At 47.5% G+C, this 14,403-nt stretch overlaps 1 protein-coding gene across 1 annotated transcript; it reads left to right on the top strand.

Annotated features, from left to right (window-relative positions):
- The first annotated feature begins 429 nt into the window (after positions 1 to 429).
- Positions 430 to 14,011, top strand: LOC144326015 (uncharacterized). Its single transcript, XM_077921617.1, has 5 exons — positions 430 to 641; positions 5,691 to 5,867; positions 8,224 to 8,323; positions 9,307 to 9,437; positions 13,422 to 14,011. The coding sequence occupies exons 1-5, from the start codon at positions 468 to 470 to the stop codon at positions 13,698 to 13,700; spliced, it is 861 nt and encodes a 286-aa protein (XP_077777743.1). The 5' UTR covers positions 430 to 467; the 3' UTR covers positions 13,701 to 14,011.
- Positions 14,012 to 14,403: the final 392 nt, after the last annotated feature.

Raw genomic sequence — 14,403 nt, 5'->3', positions numbered from 1 at the left:
TCGGGCTGTAAATAAAAGCCTACTGTGGGAAAGCTGGCTATTTTATTTATTTCATAAAATTTGCACAATGCTCGATTGCAAAAAGAACAATGTCGAGTGTCTGTTTTGTGCAATTAAAGAAGCCGGGGGCGCGTGACTCTCACGGCACACCTTGCTATAAAGGCTTTTTGGCTGCAGGGAGGTTGCGAACCCATCTACAAAAGATGCGTTTTTCTGCAATAGCACCTGGCCACATTTGCCATTCGCTCTCGGAAGGTGCAATGTGACACACAGACACAATCATAAAATTGGAAGGGTCCCCCAAGGGACATCTAGTCCACCCCGCTGCAATGCACACACGCATGGGAGCGCGCGAGGAAACCCAACTAAGTTCTCCATCGTTGGGAAGTAGGGTCCCGTGTTCACATGGGGGGCGGTGGCTTGGGGGGGTGGGGCTGGCTAAGGGAGGCCTTTCCGGCCTTGCGCGCATGCTCTCGCCTCCGGAGGAGCGCTTGGGTATAAAGGAGGAGGCGCCGAGCCGCGTCTGCTCGTCCTTCGGCCCTTCCCAAATCGCGCAGCAGCCGGATCGCGGCACCATGATGGCGAGGCGGCTCCTCCTGGGTACCAGGCTCCTGCAGCTCCGCAGTCGGGGCTCCCTGGGCGTGAGTATCTCCGAGCCCGGCGCAAAAGGCAGCCCGGCTCGGCTGGGATGTCCTGGCGGGACATGTGCGTCCGGGAAGCGGGCATCGCTCCAGAAGGGGGCGCTTCCACCTTGGCGCAGCTTCCTGCGTCTTTACGCGCGGCTCAGGTTGCGTTTGCGCTCTGGGTAGGCAGGGCCGACGCACCCAAGAGGCAAGGGGGGGCGACCGGTTATAGAATGGTAGAGTTGGAAGGAATCCCGAGGGTCCTGTAGCCCCAACCCGCCCCCCTTACAAATTGCTAAAATACTAAAAAAAAAAAAAGGGGTCTCTATAACGTTTAACCTGGGAGACACCAGCCATACACCAGCCAGTCCTGGCACCAGGGCACGTTGTCCAGACTAAATAGCATTCTGCTTGGGTAAGGTCCCTTGGTTGAACACGGAAACGCCGTTTACCTTCCCGCTAGAAAGCGGTCCCTATTTATCTACTTGCACCCGGAGGTGCTTTCGAACTGCTAGGTTGGCAGGCGCTGGGACCGAGCAACGGGAGCGCACCCCGCCGCGGGGATTCGAACCGCCGACCTTTCCATCGGCAAGCCCTAGGCGCTGAGGCTTTTACCCACAGCGCCACCCGCGTCCCCGAACATAGGTAGCATTAAAATCATTAAAAAGCTCCAGTAGAAGTTACCCTTAAAACAGAAGAAGAAACACAAACCACCCCATCATGGTCCTTCAGTCCCATCCTAACCACAAATAAATTAGAGCAGGCATAGGCAAACTTGGCCCTCCAGATGTTTTTTTGGGACTACAACTCCCATCATCCCTAGCTAACAGGACCAGTGGTCAGGGATGGTGGGAGTTGTAGTCCCAAAACATCTGGACGGCCAAGTTTGCCTGTGCCTGAATTAGTCTCCCAAAAACTCTCCAAAACTACTTCAGAGAAAATGATACTACAGTTCCCAGCATCCTTGACAAACCTCAGCACCCAGGATTCCCCTTTGGGGGTTAACCGTGTGCTTTGAATGTGCTTTAAGTGCTGAAAGCCTCTGTTCTTTCCTTCAATCCCTTCCCCCCCCCCCCAAAACTCTTAATTAATTTCATTGTTGCTACAACCAGGTGCACAGAAGCCCCTCCCCCCTCCAGAAACGTTTTCATTTTTTTTTTAAAGCAAGGATAGGACTTCAAAGTTTGCACACACTGCTCTTAATTCCACCCAGCAAAATGGGTATAGCATTTGAATTGTGGAGCCTGCATAGCTCAGTTGGTTAGAGCTTGGTGCTGATAAGGCCAAGGTTGCAGGTTCAAGCCCTGTATGGGATGGCTGCGTAGTCTTGCATTGCAGGGGGTTGGACTAGATGATCCTTAAGGTCCCTTCCAGCTCTGCAATTCTATGATTCTATACTTTGCAGGACTGGCGTAGCCACAGCCCCACACCTCCAGTATGAGTGTATTAATTATAAGACTTTGTTTGCACTGACACTGGCAGGGTAGCTTTTTAAATGAACTCACGGGGTCACTTTTTTGGAATGCAGTCCAGCAAAGAGAAGCTGCCCCAGTGACCCCTCTGTTGCTTAACCAATTTCTCTTTTCACGCTTGGAAAAGTTTACGTGTAAGGCAGGGGTGTGTGAGAGAGAGGGTGGTGCTGCTGTTGTTAGAAGTTCCAAGAGATTCTAGCAGTTTTTGGTTAGAAATACATAAATGCAATCCCCGCAAAGTAAAAAAAAATCCTGCTTTTTGAAATATATAATGTTTTGCATTGCTTTATGTTGGGGTTAGGGACGCGGGTGGCGCTGTGAGTTAAACCACAGAGCCAAGGACTTGTCAATCAGAAGGTCAGCGGTTCGAATCCCCGCAATGACGGGGTGAGCTCCCGTTGCTCGGTCCCTGCTCCTGCCCACCTAGCAGTTTGAAAGCACGTCAAAGTGCAAGTAGATAAATAGGTACCACTCCGGCGGGAAGGTAAATGGCGTTTCCGTGCGCTGCTCTGATTCGCCAGAAGCGGCTTAGTCATGCTGGCCACATGACCCGGAAGCTGTATGCCGTCTCCCTCGGCCAATAAAGCGAGATGTGCACTGCAACCCCAGAGTCGGCCACGACTGGACCTAATGGTCAGGGGTCCCTTTACCTTTACCTTTATGTTGGGGTTGCATTTTATATGCACTTTTCAACAAACTGCCTCAGATATTCCCCAACCAATCTGCGTGTTAAAGGCTTAATTATGCAGACCCCTTGGTGAAACTCTAACCCCGGGGGCATCCTGATAACACTGACATCCAGAAACTGGACTTTCTATTGTCAGGAAGAAAGTGATGGCTGAAGAAATTTCGCTAACTGGGTGTTGTTTGACTAACAAACAATGCAAGGAGATTTCAACAGAAAGAGGAGTTCTGCCTTTGCTAGTCTAAGTGAAATGGCTTATTCCTCTGTGTGTCTCTTAATTGCACAAGTATTTGTTTCATTGCAAAAGAATGGCTGGTATTTTTTCACACTGTGAACAGCTCATTTCACTGCTTTCTGCCAAAGATCAGGAACCTGGGGCCATGCAAATATTGTTGGACCAGTTCCTTTAATCTCTGACCTGTGCCCATGCTGACTGAGGCAGATAGGAGATGGAGTTGAACAATATTTGGAGGGCCAGATTTGCCCATCCCCATCTAAGGCCCAACAAGTAAATCCTTCCCCCGATTCTGCACGTTCACACTTGAGGTCTTATTTCGAATTTGGTGATACCGTTCTTCTTTTTAAAAGCTATTAGTCATAACAGTCAATCCATTGTTCTATAGCAACACTGTATGCTGCCTCCCAAGCGCTTGGTGCTTTTAGGAAAGGCAGCAACCATGTTTGATTAGAACAATAGGTCTGTTTGCTTTTAAAAATAAGAACACAGTGTCTCGAACACATCATTTGCCCAGAGGAAAGCAAAAAGCCCACGAGAATAGAACTACGATTTGGAAAAGCACAAGCAAATTTTAATGCCTATGCAAATTGACTTTAAAGCTTAGCTGATTTCCCTCTCTTGTGAATGCACGCTAGACCTTTTAATTTTAAGAGCTCTAAAGTAGGAAAATGTTTGGCAAGCCTTCTTACTTCTGCTGTTAAGAGACGGCGTTGGTCAACATGGGGGGTATCCAGCGCTCATCAGCCTCAGCCAGCTTGGCCAATATTCAAGGATGATGAGAATTGTAGTCCATAAAATATGGAAGGCACCACACTGACTCGTAGAATTTCAGAGCTGGAAGGGATCATCTGTCGATCATCTAGTCCAACCCCCTGCAATGCAGGAATATGCAGCTATCCTACAGGGTTCGAACCTGCAACCTTGGCATTATCAGCGCCATGCGCTAGCCAGCTGAGCTATCCATATCATATTTCTTACCATCTTGAGATAGCTTGCTGAACCAATAAGTCAGCCTCACATTCCATTCACAGAAGCCTGGAACTGGAATGTGTTAGAATGTAGGAATTTTAAGAGCAGCCCTGCAGAATCAGACTAAAGCTCCCATCTAATCCAGTATTCTGAGAGGTCAGCCCCTAAGCCTTCCCCAGCAGAAAGACTAAGCTCAGTTCCTTGCCTCTAATTGATGCTGCAGACCCTCCAAGTGTCCCTATTTTCCGGGGACGTCCCTGATTAAGAGAAGCCGTCCTGGTTTCTGAGTTGATCCCGGAATGTCCCACTTAGGATGTCCCTATTTTCATTGGAGAAATGTTGGCAGGTATGGAGTTATCCGGCCCGCAAGGCAATCCTGCATAGGGAAGTTTTTTAAATGTTTAATTATGTTTTTGTATATGCTGGAAGCAGCCCAGAGTGGCTGGGCAACCCAGTCAGATGTGTGGGGTATAAATAGTAAAATTATCATTATGGAATGGGGTGTCCTTATTTTCATCAGAGAAATGTTGGGAGGATACGCTAGTCCATCTTGCAATGCAGAAATATGCAGCTGTCCCATACAGGGATCGAACCTGCAACCTTGGTGTTATCAGCACCATGCTCTAACCAACTGAGCTATTGGCTATGCCTGCCCTCCACAACAATGGGAAGAGAAGAGCATGAGTCCAGAAGGCTGGAAGAAGCGTAATGGGAGAGAGTGCTTAGGAGATGATGGGAAGTTGACACAAAACCCCAGGATATTTGAGCCCCAAATACTGAGGCATGTGAGCCCTGGGAAATTGAAGACACTCAGATTTATATATCTGTGCCAGGAGCCATAGAACCATGCAAGTGGTTCTGCATGCGGGCTGTGGCTTTGTCCTCTGCCATCTGGCAAACAGTTACAGTATTTGCTTTTAAAAAGTCACTCAGTTGCAGCACTGCTTGAAGCTCTCCTCTTCAAGCGTTGTAGGGACACGAGTGGTGCTGTGGTCTAAACCAGCGAGCCTCTTGGGCTTGCCAATTGGAAGGTCGGCAGTTCAAATCCCCACGACGGAGTGAGCTCCCATTGCTCTGTCCCAGCTCCTGCCAACTTAGCAGTTCGAAAGCACACCAGTGCAAGTAGATAAATAGGTACCACTGCGGCGGGAAGTTAAATGGCATTTGCATGCGCTCTGGCTTCCGTCACGGTGTCTTCGATGTGGCAGAAGTGGTTTAGTCATGCTGGCCACATGACCCGGAAAGCTGTCTGTGGACAGACGCCAGCTCCCTCGGCCTGAAAGCGAGATGAAACCCCATAGTCACCTTTGACTGGACTTAACCTCCCAGGGTCCTTTACCTTTACCTTGTTGGTTTCCTTTAAAAACCCCACTGCATTGGATCCTAGCCTTTTTTGCATCCTAGCCCTGCAGTGGTGCCAAACAGCAGAGAGATTGAGCTATTCTAGAACCACATGGAACTGCTAGATGGGGAACCAGCGGCCCTCCAGATGTTGTTAGATTCCAGCCCCATCAACTCCACGGACGGTTGATGATGGTCAGGGATGATGGGATGGGATCCAGAAACATCTGGATGGTTGTAGGTTCCCCCATCCCCATGCTAGTGGGTTTACAATTTGGGTTTGTTTTCTACACCGATGAAGCCAACATTATGATGCTGTGCTTTGTTAAACAGAAGATTTCCCTTTATTTCTGTGTTTCTAGCTTCTGCCTCGCGGTTTGGCGTCTTCCCCGAAAACTCCTCAACACTCTGCACCTCAGAACAATGTGTACAGCACAGAGGGAGGGAGTGCCCGCAAACCGTCCGGGCGCTTTCCAGTACCTAACAAGAAGGATTTGCCCTATGATATAGTAGAGCTCATGGAGGAAGTGGAAGTAAAGGTAAGGGGGAAATCTGCTGGGGAAGGTGGAATCATGTCCTTTCAAATAAACTTGTTGTTGTTCAGTCGTGTCCGACTTTTCGTGACCCCATGGACCAGAGCACGCCAGGCACTCCTGTCTTCCACCGCCCCCCGGGGTTTGCTCAAACTCATGCTGGTAGCTTCGAGAACACTGTCCAACCATCTCGTCCCCCGTCATCCCCTTCTCCTTGTGCCCTCCATCTTTCCCAACATCAGGGTCTTTTCCAGGGAGTCTTCTCTTCTCGTGAGGTGGCCAAAGTATTGGAGCCTCAGCTTCAGGATCTGTCCTTCCAGTGAGCACTCAGGGCTGATTTCCTTCAGAATGGAGAGATTGGATCTTCTTGCAGCGCATGGGACTCTCAAAAGTCTCCTCCAGCACCATAATTCAAAAGCATCAATTCTTTGGCGATCAGCCTTCTTTATGGTCCAATTATTATTATTATTATTACTATTATTATTACTACTATTACTATTACTATTTTTCATTTCTATACCGCTTTACCCTTTAAAGAAAAAAATCTCAAAGCAGTTTACAACACATTAAAACATCAAATAAAACAATCCAGAATAATATAAATTCAAGCTTCGAGGAAAATATTTCAGATCCTTGTCTATAAGTGGCATTTTGCTTTCCTCATATTTATTTACCTACTGAATTTAAGTAGCTTGCCCATAGCAGAAGTACACTAGAAAGGCAATGTGGTGTAGTGGTTAGTGTCGGACTAGGACCTGGGAGATCAGGGTTCAAATCCCCTCTCGGTCATGCAGGTCACTGGGTGACCTTGGGCCAGTCACAGCCCCTTAACCAACCTCACAGGGTCGTTGTAGGGGAGGAGGGTGAACCATGTACTGTAGTGTGTTAGGGAGAAGACTCCTACCTGACAACCTAGCTTTGAAAGTGCTGTATTTTAACATGAGGAAGAATTCTAAGGTCCAGTCCTCTGCCCCACCAGCACTTCTTGGTGGTGCATCAAGACATTGCCAAGTGATGCCGCTAAACACACCCTTGTTCTCTTACAAGTGGCCTATGATGTGTTCAATAGTGGCGCTGTGATCTAAACCACTGAGCCTCTTGGGCTTGCCGATCAGAAGGTCAGCGGTTCAAATCCCCTCGACAGGATGAGCTCCCATTGCTCTGCCCCAGCTACTGCCAACCTACCAACTCGAAAGCACGCCAGTGCAAGTAGATAAATAGGTACCACTGCGGCAGGAAGGTCAACAGCGTTTCCGTGCACTCTGGTATCCATCACGGTGTTCCCTTTCACCAGAAGTGGTTCAGTCATGCTGGCCACATGACCCGGAAAGCTGTCTGTGGACAAATGCTGGCTCCCTCAGCCTGAGAGCGAGATGAGTGCTGCAACCCCATAGTCACCTTTGACTGGACTTAACCGTCCAGGGGTCCTTAACCTTTATCCCAGCTCTGCCGATTTCTATTTCTTGTCCAATATGGTCTACTGTAATAGGTAGCAGTTACCCAGGGTTTTAGGGGGACACGGGTGGCACTGTGGGTTAAACTACAGAGCCCAGGACTTGCCAATCAGAAGGTTGGCAGTTCGAATACCCGCGACGGTGTGAGCTCCCGTTGCTCGGTCCCTGCTCCTGCCAACCTAGCAGTTCGAAAGCACATAAAAAGTGAAAGTAGATAAATAGGTACCGCTCCGGCGGGAAGGTAAACGGCATTTCCGTGTGCTGCTCTGGTTCGCCAGAAGTGGCTTAGTCATGCTGGCCACATGACTCGGAAGTTGTACACCAGCTCCCTCGGCCAATCAAGCGAGATGAGTGCCACGACCCCAGAGTCGGTCATGACTGGACCTAATGGTCAGGGGTCCCCTTTTTACCCAGGGTTTTAGGCAGAGGAGAGGGTCTTTCCTAGTCCCTGCTTCCCTAAACCTTTTAAGTGGAGAAGCCAAGGATTGATAAGCTGAGACCTGAGTGCAAAACATGTTCTCTGCCACTTCCTCCCGCACTGCTAGGAGGATTAAGAAGGGGAGACTTGCCGTTTTCTAGGAACTGACCCGTGAAAGTGTGGGGGACTGGAATGTTATTAGGATGATTATTTTACTGTTAGGCTGTCTGTCATGTTTTTATTATGCTTTTATTATTGGTGTTCTGTAATGTGTTTTTAACGTTGTACACCGCCCTGGGATTTTCTGATAAAGGATAGTATCTAAATTGAAATAATAATAATAATAATAACAACAACAACAACAACAACAACAACAACAACAACAACAATTAATAATAATATAGTAGTAGAAGAAGAAAACTGTATCAGCATCTTCTCTTAACTATTTTAAGGTGATTGACTGGTTTTTTTTTCTTAATTCTTCCAACAGACTGGGTTTTTGCCCAACGTGTTTAAGGTTATGTCTCACCGACCGGCAGAATTTAGAGCATTCTTTGCTTATTACAATGCCATCATGAACAAGGAGACAGGTAAGAACAGAAACCATACTTGGTCTATCTTAACGTGACTGTCGCTGAACTCCACTAGGGTTACCTATGGGTAAGATGACTCATGCTACAGGCCTTCCTTGGTTCTGTCAACAGAAATAAGTACCAGGCAATAATAATTTCCACCGGCTCCAAGATTCTTTAAGGCCTCTAATCAACCAACAAACAAATAATGGCATTCCGGAACCCCTAGCTCAGCACTGCATTACCTCAAGGACCGCCTCTCTCCTGATGAATCTACCCAGACCCTGAGATCATCTTCTGAGGCTCTTCTTCATGTGCCGCCTCCATGAGAGATATGGAGGGTTGCAAGATGAGATGAGGCCTTTTCTGCAGTGGCTCCCTGTTTGTGGAATGCTCTTCCCTTCTCGGTAGTGGCGCCCGCCCTGTGGAACACCCTCCCATCAGATGTCAAAGAAGTAAACAACAACCGTATTTTTTGCTCTATAAGACGCACCAGACCACAAGACGCATCTAGTTTTTGGAGGAGGAAAACAAGAAAAAAAATATTCTGAATCTCAGAAGCCAGAACAGCAAGAGGGATCGCTGCGCAGTGAAAGCAGCAATCCCTCTTGCTGTTCTGGCTTCTGGGATAGCTGCGCAGCCTGCATTCGCTCCATAAGACGCACACACATTTCCCCTTATTTTTTAGGAGGGAAAAAGTGAGTCTTATAGAGCAAAAAATAAGGTATATGACATTTAGAAGACACCTGAAGGCCGCCCTGTTTAGGGAAGCTTTTAATGTTTGATGTATTACTGTATTTTAATATTTGGTTGGAAGCCGCCCAGAGTGGCTGGGGAAGCCCAGCCAGATGGGCGAGGTATAAATAATAAATTATTATTGTTGTTGTTGTTGTTGTTGTTGTTGTTGTTGTTGTTGCTGCTGTTGCATGTTGGTTAAGTGACTCAATCCCACTGCCGCTCTAGAAATATGACCCACCTTCTGCATGTCTCTTCTTCTATAGGAAGCTTAAGCAAGGCTGACAAAGAGCTCATTATTGTGGCCACGAGTACTGTTAACAAGTGTCCATACTGCGTGATTGCACACGGCGCTCTACATCGGATATACTCCAAAAAACCAGCGCTAGCAGATCAGGTTGGTACATGTGTCTGTCTTGCTCGTCTGTCTCATCTTCTTCTGTTTCACTTCCTTGCTTAGGATTTCTCTCCTGTACAGTGGTACCTCTAGTTACGAACTTAATTCCTTCCGGAGGTCAGTTCTTAACCTGAAACTGTTCTTAACTAGAGGCGGGCTTTTGCTAATGGGGCCTCTTGCTGCTGCTGTACCGCCGGCACACAATTTCTGTTCTCATTCTGGGGCAAAGTTCTCAACTCGAGGTAACTCTTCCAGGTTAGCAGAGTTTGTAACCTGAGGTGTTTGTAACTCGAGGTACCACTGTACTTGTTTCCTTGCCACTCGTTGGCTAGTTTCGCACAGATACTTGGCAAAAGAATTGCAAAACAGAGAAAGGAATTGTATGAAGGGGAATGTTTTTTTTTCTGGATTCAAACGCTAGTTTTCTCAATACAGTCATACCTCAGGTTACAGATGCTTCAGGTTGCATTTTTTCAGGTTACGGACGCGCCGAAACCCGGAAGTACCAGAACGGGTTACTTCTGGGTTTGGGCGGTCGCGCATGCGCAGAAGTGCTAAATCGCACTTTGTGCATGTGCAGAAGCGCCGAATCGCAACCCATGCATGTGCAGACACGCCACTGCGGGTTTCAAACGCTTCAGGTTGCGAACGTGACTCCTGCACGGATCACGTTCGCAACACAAGCATCCACTGTATGTGAATTGCCCTTGTGAAATCTGCAAAGCAGTTTTATACTTTCCTGTGCATCAAACCGGGGATATGATAGCAAAGCTGTCTAAAAGTGCTTTCTGATGGATATTTATGATAGGTGACCATGAGAGGTTACTGAAGAAGGCATAACAAAAATTACGCAGTTATGATTCCTTGCATTCTGCATGATACAAAACTGTGGGCTTGATAAGTTTGTATTGTAGTACAAGACGCTGGGTACTTTGCCACTGGATCGGGTCATTTAAAGGTCCTTTGAAGCAGCTGAAAAAAGCTGTTTTCCAAAGGCTTAGAATTCTATAGAATAGGGTTTTTCAGCAGATGCTAATCTTGCTGCCATTCATGCACTTTTAATCATTTTTGAATGTTTTTAAATACCTGGTTCTTGTTGATAATTCTAATGTTTTGCTTTCTATTTTTGTAAACCACTTAGAGGTTCTCTTACAATCAGGCGGTATATAAAATTTTGTCAAGTAAAATGAAATAAATAAAATGGCGTTATGCTACAAACCCGAATTCTGCGTTCATCCTCTGAGGCTCTTCTTTGTGTGCCTGTTCCGTGAGAGGCTCGGAGGGCGGCAACATGAGATCAGGCCTTTTCTGCAGTGGCTCCCTGTTTGTGGGATGCTTTCCCCAGGGAGGCTCTCCTGGTCCCTTCATTACATATTGTTAGGTGCCAGGCAAAAACGTTCCTCTTCAACCAGGCCTTAATATTCTGCAGCCTTTTAAATGTGCTTGTGCGATGGGGGCATTGTTTTGTTGTCTTTGTTCTACAGTAGTGCCTCGCAAGACGAAATTAATTCGTTCCGCAAGTTATTTCTTCTTGCGAGTTTTTCGTCTTGTGAAGCACGGTTTCCCATAGGAATGCATTGAAAATCAAGGGCTTTTCTTCCCACCGCCAGCCTTCAGAAGGCTGTTCTGAAGGCTGGCGGTGGGAAGAAAAGCCCTTCTCCCCACCTCCCGCCCCGCAAGCTCCGGCGGAGACTTCTCCGCTGTCCCGGGGTGATCTTAAAATGCTGGTGGTGGGGAGCAAAGCCTTTCGGCCCCCGGCGGCCTTCCTGGACCTCTTCTGAAGGCCGGAGGGGGGCGAAAGGCTTTGCTCCCCACCGCCAGCATTTAAAAGAGGTCCCCGGAGATTTCCCTATGGGCTTTCTTCTTGCGAAGCAAGCCCATAGGGAAATTCATCTTGCGGAACGACTCAAAAATGGAAAACTCTTTCGTCTTGCGAGTTTTTCGTTTTGCAAGGCGTTCGTCTTGCGAGTCACCACTGTATTTGTTTGTGCTTTCACCTTGCATTTTTATATTGTGAACCGCCGGAGATCTTACGATGAAGAGCAGTACAGTGGTACCTCGGGTTACAGATGCTTCAGGTTACAGACTCCGCTAACCCAGAAATATTACCTCGGGTTAAGAACTTAGCTTCAGGATGAGAAAAGAAATTGCATGGCGGCGGCGCAGTGGCAGCAGGAGGCCCCATTAGCTAAAGTGGTGCTTCAGGTTAAGAACAGTTTCAGGTTAAGAACGGACCTCCGGAACGAATTAAGTACGTAACCAGAGGTACCACTGTACTGTCTAGAAGTCCAATAAATAAAAATAATTATTAATAAATAAGAAGTTGCACTCAGCATAATTCCCTCTCTTGTACAAGGAGCAAAGGTAGAGGAACCCTTTAGTCCTTTACATCAACCTATTCAGGATCTGGCAGCAATGCACTGTGGTTCATGTTCACGGTTGCTCCCTAATCCTTTTCAGCCCTCATTCTCTTTGACCTAATGCTGCCTGTAAATTTGGTCCCCGTAACTGGTCTAGTAAGGGACGCAGGTGGCGCTGTGGGTTAAACCACAGAGCCTAGTGCTTGCCGATCGGAAGGTTGGCAGTTCGAATCCCCGCGACAGGATGAGCTCCCGTTGCTCGGTCCCTGCTCTTGCCAACCTAGCAGTTCGAAAGCATGTCAAAGTGCAAGTAGATAAATAGGTACCGCTCCAGCGGGAAGGTAAACGGCGTTTCCGTGCGCTGCTCTGGTTCGCCAGAAGCGGCTTAGTCATGCTGGCCACATGACCCAGAAGCTGTACGCCGGCTCCCTCGCCCAATACAGCGAGATGAGCGCCGCAACCCCAGAGTCGGCCACGACTGGGCCTACACACTGACCAGATGCTTGGAAGCTGTGGCTCGATGGTTTCGTGGGAGCCGATTGAAATTAAATCCTTTGAAGACAGAGGTCCTATGGCTAGATCGGGATGGCATGGGGATGAGGGACCAACTCCCTTCTCTTGCGGGGGCCCAATTAGTGCCATTGCCTTCCGTTAAGAGTTTGGGTGTAATCCTTGACGCCTCCCTTTCCATGGAGGCGCAAGTTACAGCAACAGCCAAGGTGACATTTTTCCACCTTCGCCGCATCAAGCAGTTGGTCCCTTACCTTTCCCGCCCCGACCTGGCCACAGTGATCCATGCGACGGTCACCTCCAGGCTTGACTACTGTAATTCGCTCTACGTGGGGCTGCCCTTGAAGCTGTCCCAGAAACTCCAGCTGGTGCAGAATGCTGCAGCGAGGCTCCTCACGGGGTCTCTGCCATGGGAGCATATTCACCCAGTGCTTTTCAAGCTGCACTGGCTCCCGGTGGAGTACAGGGTCAGATTTAAGGTGCTGCTTTTGACCTTTAAAGCCCTTCACGGCCTAGGACCCTCGTAGCTACGGGACCGCCTCTCCCAGTATGCCCCACGGAGAGCCTCAAGGTCCATAAATAACAACAGTCTAGTGGTCCCAGGCCCTAAGGAAGTTAGATTGGCTTCAACCAGAGGCAGGGCCTTTTCAACTCTGGCTCCGGCCTGGTGGAATGCTCTGCCTCATGAGACCAGGGCCCTGCAGGATATGATTTCTTTCCGCAGGGCCTGTAAGACAGAGTTGTTCCGCCTGGCCTTTGGCTTGGAGCCAATTTGATTCCCTCCCTCCCTCTCTTTCTTTTTTCTTTTCCTTCTCCTCCTGCAATGAGGCTACATTTTAATATTTTAATGTTCCATTATTTTAATGTTGTATTTTATTTTTGTTTTTAAGTTGTAGTCATTCTTCTTGTTTTTATTATTGCTTGTAAGCCGCTCTGAGCCCGGCCTTGGCTGGGGAGGGCGGGGTATAAATAAAAAAATATTATTATTATTATTATTATTATTATTAATTAATTAATTAATGGTCAGGGGTCCCTTTACCTTTACCTTTACCTTAACTGGTCTAGCAGTTGGCCATAACTGCCAATAACCTCCCTTGGCTCTGATTTTGTGCAGGTCACTGTGAACTGGCAAATGGCCGAGCTGAGTGATCGGGAGAGGGCCATGGTTGAATTTGCACTCGCCGTCTGCCGAGCGGATAATATCACCGAAGAGCACTTTCAGAAGCTGGAGGCGAACGGGTTTAACCGAGAAGATTCCTGGGACATCGGCACGATTGCAGCCTTTTTTGCCATGTCGAACCGCATAGCTCACTTCACAGATATGCATCCAAACCCAGAATTCTACATCATGGGAAGGATACCGAGAGAGAAGGAGAAGAGCGACGCCTCCTAACAAGGCTTTCTGGCCCCCAAATCATTGCAAGGACATTGGGCTCAGTGACAGGCAGAAGGTCAAGATGGGCAAATGTTGCATCCACTGAAAAATGAAATGTGCTTCACTTGCTCTTGTGCTATACTTTTGAAAAACGTTTTCCGGTAGGGTCTCGATTGTAATGAGGTGCTCTGAAGACACGGCAAGATTGGAGATTTGCTGCTCAGTTCCTTTTGATTGTGATAAGCTGTATACTGTGATTTCTTCATAACTGCAGAGTTAACACTTTTGTCATATCGGTTGTTTCTAATAAACGTATTTGAGCAAATACATATCTGCTGTAGCAAATCTTTTAACGGCCAGAAATTGGAAAGAGCTTTTTATTTATACACTGGAGAAGATCTGGAGGAAGATCTCCTTTCCTCTACAAGTGTAAAATCTCGTTGGTCTCCTTGGAAGTTCTTCTCAGGAACAATTCCATCTGCATTTTCCCAACTTGTACAAATGAGGAAAGTTTTCTAGTCAGCATCCCACAGCTCTGTTAAGCACAATTGGTGTCTTGCTTATTCCCTTTGTAATAATTAAGGAAACAGTAACTATTTTCCATGAAGGAACATGCTCCTTGTCTCACACATTGGTTGCAGTTTTGACCTTAATTGTAAGATATGTATAAACTTCTTTCCTGGAAAGAATGTACTTTAAAGTTTGGATTCCATATCTGCTT

The sequence above is a fragment of the Podarcis muralis genome, chromosome 17 (assembly GCF_964188315.1).
Source record: "Podarcis muralis chromosome 17, rPodMur119.hap1.1, whole genome shotgun sequence".
Classification (NCBI taxonomy): domain Eukaryota; kingdom Metazoa; phylum Chordata; class Lepidosauria; order Squamata; family Lacertidae; genus Podarcis; species Podarcis muralis.
Note: the sequence above shows the minus strand (reverse complement) of the source record. Positions and strands in the feature narration are given on the sequence as shown.

Excerpts from the sequence above, each read along its gene's own strand:
- LOC144326015 (XM_077921617.1), top strand. The coding sequence starts at position 468 with ATGCTCTCGCCTCCGGAGGAGCGCTTGGGTATAAAGGAGGAGGCGCCG. Across the intron at positions 642-5,690 it reads GCAGTCGGGGCTCCCTGGGC|CTTCTGCCTCGCGGTTTGGC; the intron begins GTGAGTATCTCC and ends CTGTGTTTCTAG. Across the intron at positions 5,868-8,223 it reads TGGAGGAAGTGGAAGTAAAG|ACTGGGTTTTTGCCCAACGT; the intron begins GTAAGGGGGAAA and ends TTCTTCCAACAG.